General features: G+C 43.1%; 1 protein-coding gene across 1 annotated transcript in view; it reads right to left on the minus strand.

Moving 5' to 3' along the window:
- Positions 1 to 14887, minus strand: part of naaladl2 (N-acetylated alpha-linked acidic dipeptidase like 2) — a 341534-nt gene that overhangs the window by 263624 nt on the left and 63023 nt on the right. The window contains exons 5-6 of the mRNA XM_085348789.1: positions 8537 to 8656; positions 5534 to 5666 (exon numbers count right to left, since the gene is read on the minus strand). Of these exons, the coding sequence (XP_085204915.1) occupies positions 5534 to 5666; positions 8537 to 8656 (253 nt within the window). The remainder of the gene's footprint in view (positions 1 to 5533; positions 5667 to 8536; positions 8657 to 14887) is intronic.

Here is a 14887-nt window from a genome sequence, read left to right on the forward strand (position 1 = left end):
CGACAGTCACCTTAGTGTAAAGGAGGACTTCAGTCTGAGCCAAACCAAAGCCATCTCCAGTCAACCGCCATCTGCTCTCTCACACCAAAAGCCCACGGCTGAGAATTTGGGAGACTCTGTGTTTTGTCACACCAGCAACGACAACCACCTTGCTCATTCAGCTGAAGATGTAATCTTTTTGAAAAAGATGGCAGGCTTCTTCAAGGACAATACAAACAGCTGGGTTGCACCACTCCCGTTCCGAACCCCCAGACGCAAACTCCCGGATAACCGGTCCTATGCCTACCAACGGCTGATGTCGTTACGACGTACGCTCGACAAGAAACCAGAAATGAAAACACATTTTGTGGAATTCATGCAGAAAATGCTAGATAACCAACATGCAGAGCTCGCACCACCTCCCAATAGAGACAAAGAGAACTGGTATCTCCCCATTTTTGGTGTGTACCATCCCCAAAAGCCAGGGAAGATACGCGTTGTGTTTGATTCGAGTGCACAGTTTGATGGAGTGTGCCTCAATGAGGTGCTGCTTTCTGGCCCGGACCTGAACAACACACTTTTGGGTGTGCTGCTTCGCTTCAGGAAAGAACCAGTCGCAGTCACAGCTGACATTGAACAAATGTTCTACTGCTTTGTGGTCCAAGAAGACCACAGAGACTACCTTCGCTTTCTTTGGTACAAAGACAACGACCTTGGCAAAGACGTAGTAGACTACAGAATGAGGGTGCATGTCTTTGGTAACAGTCCTTCCCCTGCAGTGGCAATTTACGGGCTGAGACTGGCAGCAAGGGAAGCAGAAAGCGAGTATGGAACTGATGCCCGAGACTTCGTAGAGCACAACTTCTATGTCGATGACGCATTAAAGTCTTTCCCAACTGCAGCTGAGGCTGTTGATGTCCTACAGAGAACTCAGAAAATGCTTGCCCTCTCAAATCTACGTCTCCACAAGATTGCTTCCAATAAAGTGGAAGTGGTGAGTGCATTCCCCCCTGAGGATAGGGCCAAAGATATCAAAGATCTCGATTTAACAACAGATGAGCTTCCAGTCCAGCGCAGCTTGGGGGTAAGTTGGAACCCCACAACAGACACGTTCACATTCCACATTCCACAAGAGCAAAAACCCTTCACTCGCCGGGGCGTACGCTCAACAGTGAACAGCTTGTTTGACCCTCTTGGTTTGCTTGCACCTGTAACCATCAAAGGCAGACTTCTTCTCAGAGAGCTCTCCAGCGGCAACCTTGAGTGGGACAGTTCCTTACCCCAAGACATGTACGACAGCTGGAGAAGGTGGCATGACTCGCTACGAAGTCTCACAAACCTGCACATTCCCGGCCCCTACGTCACGTTCTCCATCTCACAAGCCACATTCATCGAACTTTGTGTTTTCTCAGACGCTTCAGTGAAAGCCATCGCTGCGGTAGCTTACCTGAAGGTCACACATGAAGATAGGCACAGTGAGGTCGGATTCGTTATGGGTAAGGCCAAACTAGCTCCTGTACCAGAACCGACCATTCCTCGATTAGAGCTGTGCGCTGCAGTGCTTGCTGTGGAGATGTCAGAGCTTCTCACAGTAGAACTAAACGTAAAGATTGACAAGACAACATTCTACACTGACAGTAAAGTGGTGTTAGGATACATTAACAATCAAAACAGAAGATTCCATGTATATGTGAACAATCGTGTACAGAGAATCAAGCAGTCTTCCCTACCAGATCAATGGAGATACGTCCCATGAGAACACAATCCTGCCGATCATGGCTCTCGGTCTGTACCAGCAGACAAACTCTCTGGTACTTCATGGTTGTACGGCCCAGCATTTCTTCTCAATCACGAGACTCTCTCCCCAGAAAAGGGTCCATTTGAACTCGTCGATCCAGAGTCGGACATTGAAATTCGACGTAACGTCAATGTGCTTGTGACCACAACTGCTCCAGGTGCCTTGGGTTCATCACGCTTTGAAAGATTCTCAAAATGGACTTCCCTTGTCCAAGCGGTGGCCTACCTTCGCCACATCTCCCACAGTTTCAAGTCTAAAGATGGTGGTGCCTGTAGCGGCTGGCATCTTTGTAAGGCTAGTCTCACAGATGAAGCGTTATATGAAGCAGAGCACACAATCATCAGGTGTGTCCAGCGTGAAGCCTATGCAGAAGAAATAAAATGCATCATGGCGAAACGAGACTTACCTCGCAACAGTGCTCTTCACAAACTTCATCCCATCGTCGATGGCAAAAACTTATTGCGAGTAGGAGGTCGACTTGCAGAGTCTGGCTTGCCGAGTCATCAGGCTAACCCTCTTCTGATACCAGGGAAGCATCACATTGCAACACTGCTCATTCGACATCACCATGAAGCCACCCAGCACCAAGGAAGACACTTCACTGAGGGGGCTGTGAGAGCAAGTGGCTTATGGGTAGTTGGTTCTAAGAGGTCTATCAGCAGTGTAATCCACAAATGTGTCACCTGCAGAAAGCTTCGAGGTAGAACAGAGCAGCAAATCATGTCTAACTTACCTGCCGAACGCCTTCAGACGGACCCCCCATTCTCTTATGTTGGCCTCGATGTATTTGGACCGTGGGAGGTTTCAACACGCCGCACCAAAGGGGGTCATGCAAACAGTAAGAGATGGGCAGTCTTGTTCACTTGCATGTCTACACGGGCTGTTCATATTGAAGTGATTGAAACTCTCAGCTCTTCCAGTTTCATCAATGCTCTTCGCAGGTTCTTTGCGATCAGAGGCCCTGCCAAACAGTTGAGGTCAGATTGCGGAACCAATTTCATTGGTGCCTCCAAGGACCTAAAGTTGCATTCCCCAAAACCTGGTGATACAAGTGTGGATGACTACCTACGCAAGCAGAGGTGTTCCTGGGTGTTTAATGCTCCTCACTCATCTCACATGGGTGGCGCCTGGGAGCGTATGATAGGCATCTCACGACGCATCCTGGACTCAATGCTCCTACAAGCAGGAAACCCTACTCTAACTCACGAGGTCCTGACAACGTTAATGGCGGAAGTCACGGCTATTATCAACGCAAGGCCACTTGTACCCGTTTCCTCGGATCCAGACGCTCCCTTAATCCTGACCCCCTCAGCTCTGCTCACCCAGAAGTTCGATCCGATTCCAACTCCACCTGGGGAATTCACCAAGGCCGACATATATACACGGCAGTGGAAGAGAGTTCAAGCCCTTGCCGACACATTCTGGGCCAGGTGGCAGAGGGAGTACCTCCACATGCTCCAAGGTCGTCAGAAATGGCAGCGCAGCAAACCAAACTTGAAGGAAGGAGACGTTGTTCTTCTGAAGGACAAGCAACTAAAAAGAAATGAGTGGCCTATGGGTGTCATCGTGAAGACACTTCCAAGCAGAGATGGAGTTGTCAGAAAGATGGAAGTGAAGGTGACACGCGACAAGATTGCAAAGACATTCTGTAGACCCATTTCGGACTGTATCCTTCTTCTGAGAGATTGGTCTCATGTGTAAATAGGGTCTAGTGGCAATCTTAAAATAATGCCAGGCGGGGAGTGTACTGGAACTGTTTGTATGTTATTTCTCCAGGCCTATAGGGGGCGCAGGTTTGCACAGTTTGCTATGTTGAGCCAATTAGTCACTAAAAGAAGTGTGATAGGAAGTGTTTGCTCATGAGTGAAGCAAGACATGGTGTGTTTTCCTCCGATCCAAAGCCATCCACTCCGTTAAATCCCTTTGAGTGGCAATATGAGTAAGTTTCTTAATTGTGTTTACCTTTAAGAGAGGGTATATGACATTATTGAAGTGATTTGGAAACTTTTGATGTGTTTTATATGTCCACTTAAGTTCAACCCAAGCTAATGTTTATGTGACATTTCTGTATTCTGTATCATTTCAGTTTCACACTTTTTTGCATTAAATCCTGTCCAAATACAACACGTGCCTGTTCCTTGGAGGAAGTGATGCAAGAGAGAGTTTAGCTGGCTGTGAATCTCAATATAGGACACTGGGTCACATTGGGTGCAACAGTACAAAAACTGTGATCTTTAAGTTTATCCCCGTGTCTGTGAGTCTGCATCTTGGGTCCTTCTCCTGCCTGCCACACAACGAATCATGACACTTGTGGTTTACACCTAGGTAAAGCGGAGCCATCTGCACTCTTCTTTTTAGACATAAAGGGCTTTTCCCCCTGTGAACCCACCCAAACAAACCACACTTGTTCAGGTTTTTTTTTCCAATTGTACTATCATGAACTTTCAAATCCCATAATGGAAACAAATGACCGCTGCTGAGAATCGGTGACAATAAAAAGTATCACACATTAAGAAGACATCAGCATATTAATGTACTTAAATTTATATTTAAATCGTGGTTGTAACATGTTCACATGACACTTCTTATTATTAATTTCACTTAATTAATGAAATTATTATTAATTTCATTAATTACACAGAGATTAATCTTGGCAGACTCTTGCAGTTGAATAAAGTATGGTTTATATGAGTAATGAGGTGTCCTTTCACATCCTCTGTTCTTCTGAGCTGCATTAGCACAAGGGACCTGAGAGCATTGCGATTGGTGAGAGATCAGACAGCCAGCATCTGTCTCTCTCTCTTCCACTTATATACAGCTCAACACACCCGTTCACATATACACTCTTACACATGCTCACACAGCAGCCCAGACATCTGGTGGGGCTCTAGTGGGTCTTGCCACTGTGGTGCTGGGACTCTTACAAGGACTAAAGATACTTCAGCAGTAATGACATATCCCTATTGACCAGACCGGGCAGAAAAACAGGAAGTAGGGACAAGACAGTGTCAGAGAGGTCATTCATCTGGGGAGAGTGATTTAAATACAGTAGAATAGAGTCAAAAAGATATTAAATCCTCTGCCAGAGATCAAGGTAATTTTCAAGCACTGACCAGTATCCAGAGAGAAGTGTTATTGAACTGAGCTTTACTTAAAGGCAGGGCTTTAACTGAACCATGTGTTGTCATTGTTGTTTGTTTTTTTTTGTTTTTTTTTTGAATAAATATAATTTGTAGGTTTTAACACAATAATGCTAAGCAGGTTTATTTGTTCCATGCTGTAGCTTGGCTTTGCTCACAGACTATGACTTTGAAATACTCAGTAAATCTGAACATAATGTCACCCCATGACATGCCCTCATTCTCTTTGCTTTCCCATCAGAGGGGTCATGCAGGCAGATGTCGTAAGCTTGCAGTTTGTGTACTTATCATCAGTATCTAGCTAGATAAGAATAGCAGGAATATGTGTTTTAAGTGGTAAAAAGCTCCCTTTCATAACAAGCTGACAGTTATTGTCAGACTGTTCAGCAAATTACATTTGATTAATTTGGAGAAATGCATTACTTTTTACTAAAGTTGTTTGTTTGTATTTTGAAATATCTTTGACAGAAAATTAAACCTGTTTTTTGTTGTTTTTTTACCTTAGAAAATAAAATGCCTTTACCGTTGTTGTGAAGTAGTTCTATAAAAATAAGCTCAAACTGAATTAACTTTCGGAAAAAAAAATATACATGAAAAACACAAATTGCTCACTTACCAATTGCAGGATTTCCTCCAGGGTTTAAAGTGACTCTAAAGGCTTGATGCCAAGTGTGGCGACTGGGGGGACCATCACAGGGGTCAATGTAAAGAAGAACACCTCCAAAACCCAACTCAGACAGCAGGGATAGCTAGACAAACACAAAGATTCAATGATGAAAACAGAAATAGCAAATATCTGTGTATACCATCACTGTTAAGACAAGACATGTAAACGTTATAGTTATTTTATTCATAAACACTGTCTCAAGTAAATATTTACTTCACTATCATGCAGTAGATGGTGATAAGTCAGAACATTAAGCATTAATTCAGCAAGATTGAGAATTAAACATTACTGTGGGTGAAATCACGGTAAAGCACGCTGTTTTGACATGAGTTTTGGTGTACTTCATCTCCTTCCTTTATCAGTGTATAGACTAGTCACAACTCAAAATTTAGATCTAATAAAACAATACACCAAAAGATTTTTGATATGATTTCTTAGTAATTTTTTTGAAGTTTATTTCTTATTATATGAGCAAAATTAACACAGTGAGAGGGGGTTTCTGATTTTCATGTTGATCAAAGGTTACACTTGTGTTTATGTAGTCACCCTCACTGATAATAATGCAGAAGTGTTTCTGAGAGAGATGAAGTGTGCTGCAGCTGCCACTGTGTAGCACAGTATTTTATGGTTGTCCATGGAAGATGTAGTGTCCTTGTTTTTTATGAGCGTAGATGACTATTTTATTGAATATGTGACACCAACCACGGTCACTCTACTCTCATCACAACTCTGTCCTTCACTGGAAAACAGGGACACAACACAGGCATGGACTCAGGGACACACAGACACACACAAACTCAAAAATCAGCCTCTTTTAATGAAAATCCCTTAATACACGTATTTTTTATACACACGAAAGTCATGCAAATTAATGGTTCTTTTCGTTTCTCAATTATGCATGTGTTCTGTGACTGTTCCTAAGACCATTCACTTACAAAACATGCCCACACACACAAAAACGCATGTACAGCACACATACACACAGTTTGTAGTCCATGATAAAAGCAGAAAAAAATTGTGGAAAACCAAAATCAGAAGAACACAAGCTGAAAAATGTTTACTCAACTCAAATTTATGATAACTGGGTATCAAAGATTTTAGGAATAAATACGCAACAGTAGGAAAATATACTGAAATAAGACCATAATGCAATTAGCAATGTCTTTCCAAAATTAGCTGCTGTTAATGGAGCCAAATAAGTTAAAACACACTGATAAGCACATCAGTGTGTGTGTGTCAAATTTGACTGAAGCTGCATGTGTAACATTAGGCCCTGCAGTCACCGTCACACACTCATTAGTGAGAGTACAATTCTCATCAATCATCCTTCCCTACTTCTACGTAAGGAGTGATCATTTCTCTCAGCCACTGGTACATAGAGACATTATGAAACACACATGCTCATATTTGTCACAAACTATGGGTGAAGAGGAAAAAATGGGTCAGCAGCCTGTTGCTTGAAGGGGTCCCATGTGACAGCTGTTTCAGTTAATGGATTTTTAGAAGTCTAACCAAGCCAATGCAAGATGAAGCACAGTGACCCGACTTTAAACATTTCCTCTCCTTCCCTTGCTAACTTCCATTTACTCCTGTTATACCTCATTAGGCTGTCATTTATCAATAGCTTAACATAAAAAAGTTGTGTAATGTCTGAAACAAAGGAATTAAGTACAGAAGTATTCCTTCAGTTATAGCAGAATAACAATGAGAAAAAGTATATTCTGTCTGAGGTTATGCAAGTCTGTGAGTGACTCTAAATAGATAATGATCATCTTTACAAAAACGTCTTACCACATTGGCTTTCCAGAATGTTAAAAGTACAATGCTTAAAAAAATCTAACTCCTGGAAATGTTGAAGCACAAATGTACAAGCACAGATATATTTTTGTCCAAACTGAGTTAAGCATCAAATTTGATCTTTTACCTTACTCAAAGTAAAAGCATTATTCCCCCAAATACATCCACACAATTTTCTGCAGAATTTTGACACCTGTAATTTAAATAAAATTCAATAGTTCCCTTTTATTAAAATATATTCATGTTGTTAACCCAACCTAATGATCTCGTTCAGATTAGATTGGTTTAATGCACAACGCATGCACAAAGAGTTTTGTTATTCACTGACTTCTGGCCGCTGAATCAAAACAATGAATATGGTGACTAAGTGATCTGTATTGCAAGTTCATGTTATCAGATCATAATTTATTCTAATCATTACACAATGTAGTGTCAAGGTTGGCATTTATGTATCGCTGTAATCAATGCAATGCATGGATCCAGTACATTTACATTAACTTTAAATTTCATTGCTGATTATGTCCTTGTAGAGGCTGCCTTCATTTTTTTCAACAGAATTCATTTTGATTTAATGAAAAGTGAAACAATATTAATGAGCAGGGTAATTAACATGTTAGTATGTGTTTATGTTTTAATTAACTGGATTGGAACATATATTTTCCCTGTCATCTTCTTATTGATGGGAAAACTGCTTTGAGGAGAATGTGGCAGACATCCAAGGAGAAACAACCCTAATAAATCAATGTATTGCTAATGTTACTGCTCATGAAGCAAATGGATTGAGATGTCACTGTGCTAAGGAGGTGCAGATAAAAAAGTTAGGTATGGTAATGGCAAACAGAAGAATTAGTCATGTATGACAACCCACGTGGACTAGGTGCTATTGAGTATAAAATCCCTGTACAACAAGCTGCACTTAGATTCAGAAGGCAGTGTGCTACTTTTCCATGCAAGTTAAAGGTACTTCATTTAGGACACTCTGTTTTGAAGTTCTGATATTACAAGAAAATCATTTTTGAGTCATACCTTGGAATTTTTTTAAAGATCAAAACATTTCATTTCTCCTGCTGCAGGATTACCATTTCAGACCATATCATTTGATACCTTTATTGGCACAGTATAGTGAGCATTACTTTGTGGAGCTTTCTATCTTACCTTGTATAGTAAAGGTATTTTGCCAAGTTTGACAACAGCAATCTGGTTGGTGAGGTTCAGGGTCTCTTTGGCTCTTCTTAGGTCATCGACACTGCCATACTGGATGTCCACCACCTCACCCTGGTGATGAAAAACAAGCAGAACATCAGGGATCTACGATACTAAATTAATATTAAAAACTCTGATCGTTTATTAATATGTTTGAGGGTAACACCACCCAGATTTTACGTAGCATTTATGTATTTATATGCCAAGTCAACTGGAAGCTCACTGAATAATTAATAATTCCTGCATGGCCTTACTCTGGATATCAGATCTTTATATTTACTGTCTAAAAGTGAGATGCTGACATTGGCTTCTCATTAGGACAATATTAAATGACTTTCAGTTTTAAGCTTGTTGAGGACCCCCCACCCCTCCAAAAAAAACAACAACAAACAAACAAAAAAAAACAGATAGACGTCAATTAATAACCAACGTGCATGCCCAGAATTTACTATATAGAATATTACTACCAAAGAATCTGTTGACTTTGCAGCATCCCGAAATCACTTTGACGAAGTGTCTTTGTATCTGTATGTGAGTGAGTGCGTGCATGCATGTGTGTGTGTGTGCGCATGTGTACTTTTGTCTCCATGCATGTCTGGGTAACTGAGCAACTGTTATCACCTCCCAAATTAAAGTGACCTAGAAGCTGTTGAGGAAAGTCAAAGCATTACTTTTTTGGGGTCTCTCTCTCTCTCTCTCTTAGTCTCTCTCTTTTACCCTACTCCACCCATCGCTACTTCCTCACCTGGGCCTGATTCATTTTTCATGTGGCCTGGGGGCGAGTGTAACACGATGCTGCAGTAGGGTGAATGTGAGTGAGGGGTAGAGAGTGCCCGACTGTGTGAATGCGAGAAAGTGAGAGAGAACACATCTTTTTGCATCAGGGGACCCCAGTACATGAGAGCGCGAGAGATTTATCACTCCTGCCTGAATTTGCATTATAAAAGTCTTCCATTTAAACCGAAAGCCATGGAACAGTACAAGACACAGCAAATTGTAATACAGAAAAATTCAATCTCCTTTTCCTCTCTACCTTTATTCTTTCATTTCATCTTGACAAGGTAATAAAATTAACGATGTAAGTGTCCTCTGTCTGGCTGAAGCAGTGAGCATCTTTCACCTGTTAAGGTAATCATTTTTTAACCTCTTTTTTTAAACATCTTTCCTTTCAACCTAGCCTGTCAGTCAAACCAGGTTTTGGTTGACCAATATATATCCAGTATCTTATCCTAAATCTGTTCTGTATGTATTTTTAAGTGCAGGCTTGTCATGCATGCAAATTTCTTTTTTGAATGAGAAGAAAATAAATGTGAATATTTACCTAACTATCATTCAATCAGGAATTAATTTATGTCTTTGCTAAAACGAGCATTCTCACAATCTTATACTTTAGGATCTTAGGTGTGAGTGGACCCAGTGTATGTAAAATTAATATAAAATTAAATGCAATGATGGGCAAAGTTTAGTATGTGGATTGTCTAGTTATGGTACAATGTTCTCCAGGGAAACTCTACATCCTGGTGTCCATGCAAATGTTACTGTCCAACATGCTGCAGCAATCGTTTCAGACCTCCAGCCTAAGAAATGACTCGAGGAACAGCACACGGACCCAAAGGCTTTGATTGACAGAGTCCAAATGTGAGGATCCTTTGACTGAGTCCCAAATGATGCCCTGCCAATGTCCTTGTGCTGAACAACATAGAGAATACCCCACAAAGACTTTCAGCCCCGTCCGGATGTTCAGAGCTGTTTTCAGAGGAGAGGCACTTCTACAACATTAGGTAAAAATGTGGCTGTGGCTGATTATAGGGATTTAATATATAAGAATACTCTAATCTGCATGAAAATAAGCACAAAGCAAGGAAGAATATGGACTACATAAAAAAAACAATAATTGCAATAATTTTATATCTCAGTCTCTGTTTCTAAATGCATACAGCATATGAAGAAAGAAGAAATGATGACGTGAATTAGACCAGTCATACAAGGAAAAGAAAGACGATTAAGGTTTGTTTCTTTCTTTTGTAGTCTGCTGATTAAAGCCTGCACATACTTTGCAATTAAGTCTCATCACGTCAAGTGGAAACCGTACCTTCATACAGGCATTATGTCAGACAGCATGAGGGGACAGGTTGAAAGAAGGCCTGCCTGAGACAGACAATTGTGTGTCTGGCATTAATGCAATTTAGGAAAATTTACTATTATACATTTATTTGTAGAAGTGGCCTGACTGGATCTTAAAAAATTCTTGGGTCTGGATATTTCTTCATATGTTATAGTACATGGATACATGTTGCAGGAAGGCAACTAAACTTTGTATAAGAAGTCGTCCTGATTTCTATGAGGATTTATGTTCCTAGAAAAAAAATTGTATAGGAAAGATATGTAAGCTAAAGTATAGTTAATTAGTTACAAATGCAGAATCTCAACTGCAAAAGGATTCATTTATTTTCTTTTTTTTTTTAGATTTAACACACACACACACACACACACACATGCGCACACACACACACACACACACATACACATGCGCACACACACACACACACACACACACACATGCGCGCACACACACACACACACACACACACACACACACACACACACACACACACACACAGGGAGTGCAGAATTATTAGGCAAGTTGTATTTTTGAGGAATAATTTTATTATTGAACAACAACCATGTTCTCAATGAACCCAAAAAACTCATTAATATCAAAGCTGAATGTTTCTGGAAGTAGTTCTTAGTTTGTTTTTAGTTTTAGCTATTTTAGGGGGATATCTGTGTGTGCAGGTGACTATTACTGTGCATAATTATTAGGCAACTTAACAAAAAACAAATATATACCCATTTCAATTATTTATTTTTACCAGTGAAACCAATATAACATCTCCACATTCACAAATATACATTTCTGACATTCAAAAACAAAACAAAAACAAATCAGCGACCAATATAGCCACCTTTCTTTGCAAGGACACTCAAAAGCCTGCCATCCATGGATTCTGTCAGTGTTTTGATCTGTTCACCATCAACATTGCGTGCAGCAGCAACCACAGCCTCCCAGACACTGTTCAGAGAGGTGTACTGTTTTCCCTCCTTGTAAATCTCACATTTGATGATGGACCACAGGTTCTCAATGGGGTTCAGATCAGGTGAACAAGGAGGCCATGTCATTAGTTTTTCTTCTTTTATACCCTTTCTTGCCAGCCACGCTGTGGAGTACTTGGACGCGTGTGATGGAGCATTGTCCTGCATGAAAATCATGTTTTTCTTGAAGGATGCAGACTTCTTCCTGTACCACTGCTTGAAGAAGGTGTCTTCCAGAAACTGGCAGTAGGACTGGGAGTTGAGCTTGACTCCATCCTCAACCCGAAAAGGCCCCACAAGCTCATCTTTGATGATACCAGCCTGGGGCGTCTGTATCCAGTAAGGGTCCTAAGGCTAGACCCCCTATGCTAAGCAAGCCTACCGCAGACATGAGCGAGACAGATAAATATGAAGGCATGCCGGCTCGGACGTCGCCCGGATCAACAAGGTCCGCGTCAGGTGTTGAGGAACCAGGGCACCCTGACGAAAAGTGGGCTACTGGAACAAGAAGGCATCGGTGGGCAAGGGACGAAAACAGGGCGTTGTTGGAATGCTACTACGCAAGTAACCCCGGCGGAAGGGGCTACATGAATAGGATGAGGGACCTATGGATTCTTCGATACCCAACATCCACAATGACGGCGAAACAACTAGTAGCTCAGTGTTCCAACATTCGAAAGAAGGGACTGCTCTCACAGCTAGAGATTGACGAGGTACAACACAAATGCTACGGCAAGGAGGAGTCAGGACGCCAGGTCAGGGGGGAGATATCATCACCCCCACCCGAGATTGGGTACATAGCCCCAAGTGTGATAGGAGAAGAATCGTTGAGTGCGAGAGGAACTGACCTGAAAAATAGGATCATGGCCAAGCTTGAAACCTGGATCCCCCGTAGCCGGTTACCAAGATTACGTGAAGTACCCTCAGAAGGTCTGCTAGATGATGTTAATGCAGCACTACGGGCAATACCTACAACCACGATTACCGACACTAACAAGCTGATCTACAATACGGCAGCAGTGATCAGTGAGATGCTTGGCTACAAGTTGAACAGCCACAAGGGGCAGTACCCTCCATGGAGAAGGAGGCTAGAGGGCAAGATCAAAGTAGCACGGAGAGAGGTTAGCCAACTAACGGAGTTGCAGAAAGGTGCGACGAATAAGGTGCCTAAGAAATACAGCAAGCTGTCCATACCTGAGGCCTTGGAAACTGCCAAGCAAAGACTCACAGCCTTGGCCAGCCGCTTGAGGAGGTACACCAGAGAGATAGAAGGCAGGAGAATAAACCAGCTGTTCTCCACAGAACCAGCAAAGGTGTACTCTCAGTGGCAAGGGAACAATAAGAGAACAGCACCACCAAGGCTGGAGACGGAGCAATACTGGAAGAGCATATGGGAGAAGGATGCAACCCATAACGGCAATGCTCAGTGGCTAGAGGATCTGAGGGCAGACCACAGCGACCTCCCTGAACAGGGTCCAGTAACCATCACAGTGGCAGATATCCAAGAAAGGGTCTCCAGTATGAAGAGTTGGACAGCACCAGGGCCCGACATGGTTCACGCCTACTGGCTGAAGAAGCTAACTGCACTCCACGAGCGTCTGGCAGCACAAATGAACCAGCTGCTAGTTAACGAGAGACACCCGGAATGGCTAACTGAAGGCCGGACGGTCCTGATCCCCAAGAAGGGACCGGTCCCCTCCAACTACCGACCAATAACCTGCCTCAGTACTACATGGAAGCTCCTGTCAGGCATCATATCGGCTAAGATGAACAGGCACATGGGTCAATACATGAGCGGGACACAGAAAGGAATTGGCAAGAATACCAGAGGCGCAAAACACCAGCTACTGGTAGACAGAACAATCAGCCGAGACTGCAAGACCAGACTGACCAACCTGTGCACTGCCTGGATTGATTACAAGAAGGCCTATGACTCAATGCCCCACAGCTGGATACTGGAATGCCTAGAATTGTACAAGATCAATGGGACCCTAAGAGCCTTCATCAGGAACTCAATGGGGATGTGGCGTACAACACTAGAGGCCAACTCCAAGCCCATAGCACAAGTCACCATCAAGTGCGGGATCTACCAAGGAGATGCTCTGTCCCCACTGCTGTTCTGCATAGGCCTGAACCCCCTCAGTGAGATCATTAACAAGACTGGCTACGGATACCGACTACGGAACGGAGCAGTTGTCAGCCACCTCCTGTACATGGATGACATCAAGCTGTATGCCAAGAGTGAACGAGACATCGATTCACTGATCCACACTACCAGGCTATACAGCAATGACATTGGAATGTCGTTCGGACTGGAGAAGTGTAGTCGGATGGTAACAAAGAGAGGGAAGGTAGTCAGAACTGAGGGGATTGAACTACCAGAAGGCAACATTGCAGACATAGAGGACAGTTACAAGTACTTGGGGATCCCGCAGGCGAATGGGAACCATGAAGAGGCCGCTAGAAAAGCTGCAACCACCAAGTACCTGCAGAGGGTCAGGCAAGTCCTGAGGAGTCAGCTGAATGGTAAGAACAAGATCCGGGCCATCAACACGTACGCCCTGCCCGTGATCAGGTACCCTGCTGGGGTAATAGGCTGGCCAAAGGAGGAGATAGAAGCCACTGACATAAAGACAAGAAAGCTCCTTACCATGCATGGAGGGTTTCACCCCAAGTCCAGCACCCTGAGGCTGTACGCTAAGCGGAAGGAAGGGGGCCGGGGACTGGTGAGTGTCAGCACCACAGTCCAGGATGAGACAACGAACATCCAAGAATACATTGGGAAGATGGCCCCAACTGACCGAGTGCTCAGTGAATACCTCAGGCAGCAGAAACCCAAGAAAGAGGAGGGAGACGAGGAACCATCATGGAAGGACAGAGCCCTGCACGGTATGTACCACCGGCAGATAGAGGAGGTGGCTGATATCCAGAAATCCTACCAGTGGCTGGACAAAGCTGGACTGAAAGACAGCACAGAGGCACTAATCATGGCAGCACAAGAACAAGCTCTGAGCACAAGATCCATAGAGGCTGGGGTCTATCACACCAGGCAAGACCCCAGGTGCAGGCTGTGTAAAGATGCCCCAGAGACAATCCAGCACATAACAGCAGGGTGCAAGATGCTAGCAGGCAAGGCATACATGGAACGCCATAACCAAGTGGCCGGCATAGTGTACAGGAACATCTGTGCCGAGTATAACCTGGAAGTCC

Source organism: Diplotaxodon limnothrissa, linkage group LG23, assembly GCF_057381915.1.
Source record: "Diplotaxodon limnothrissa isolate DT_005_m linkage group LG23, D_limnothrissa_male_GT1.1, whole genome shotgun sequence".
Taxonomy (NCBI): domain Eukaryota; kingdom Metazoa; phylum Chordata; class Actinopteri; order Cichliformes; family Cichlidae; genus Diplotaxodon; species Diplotaxodon limnothrissa.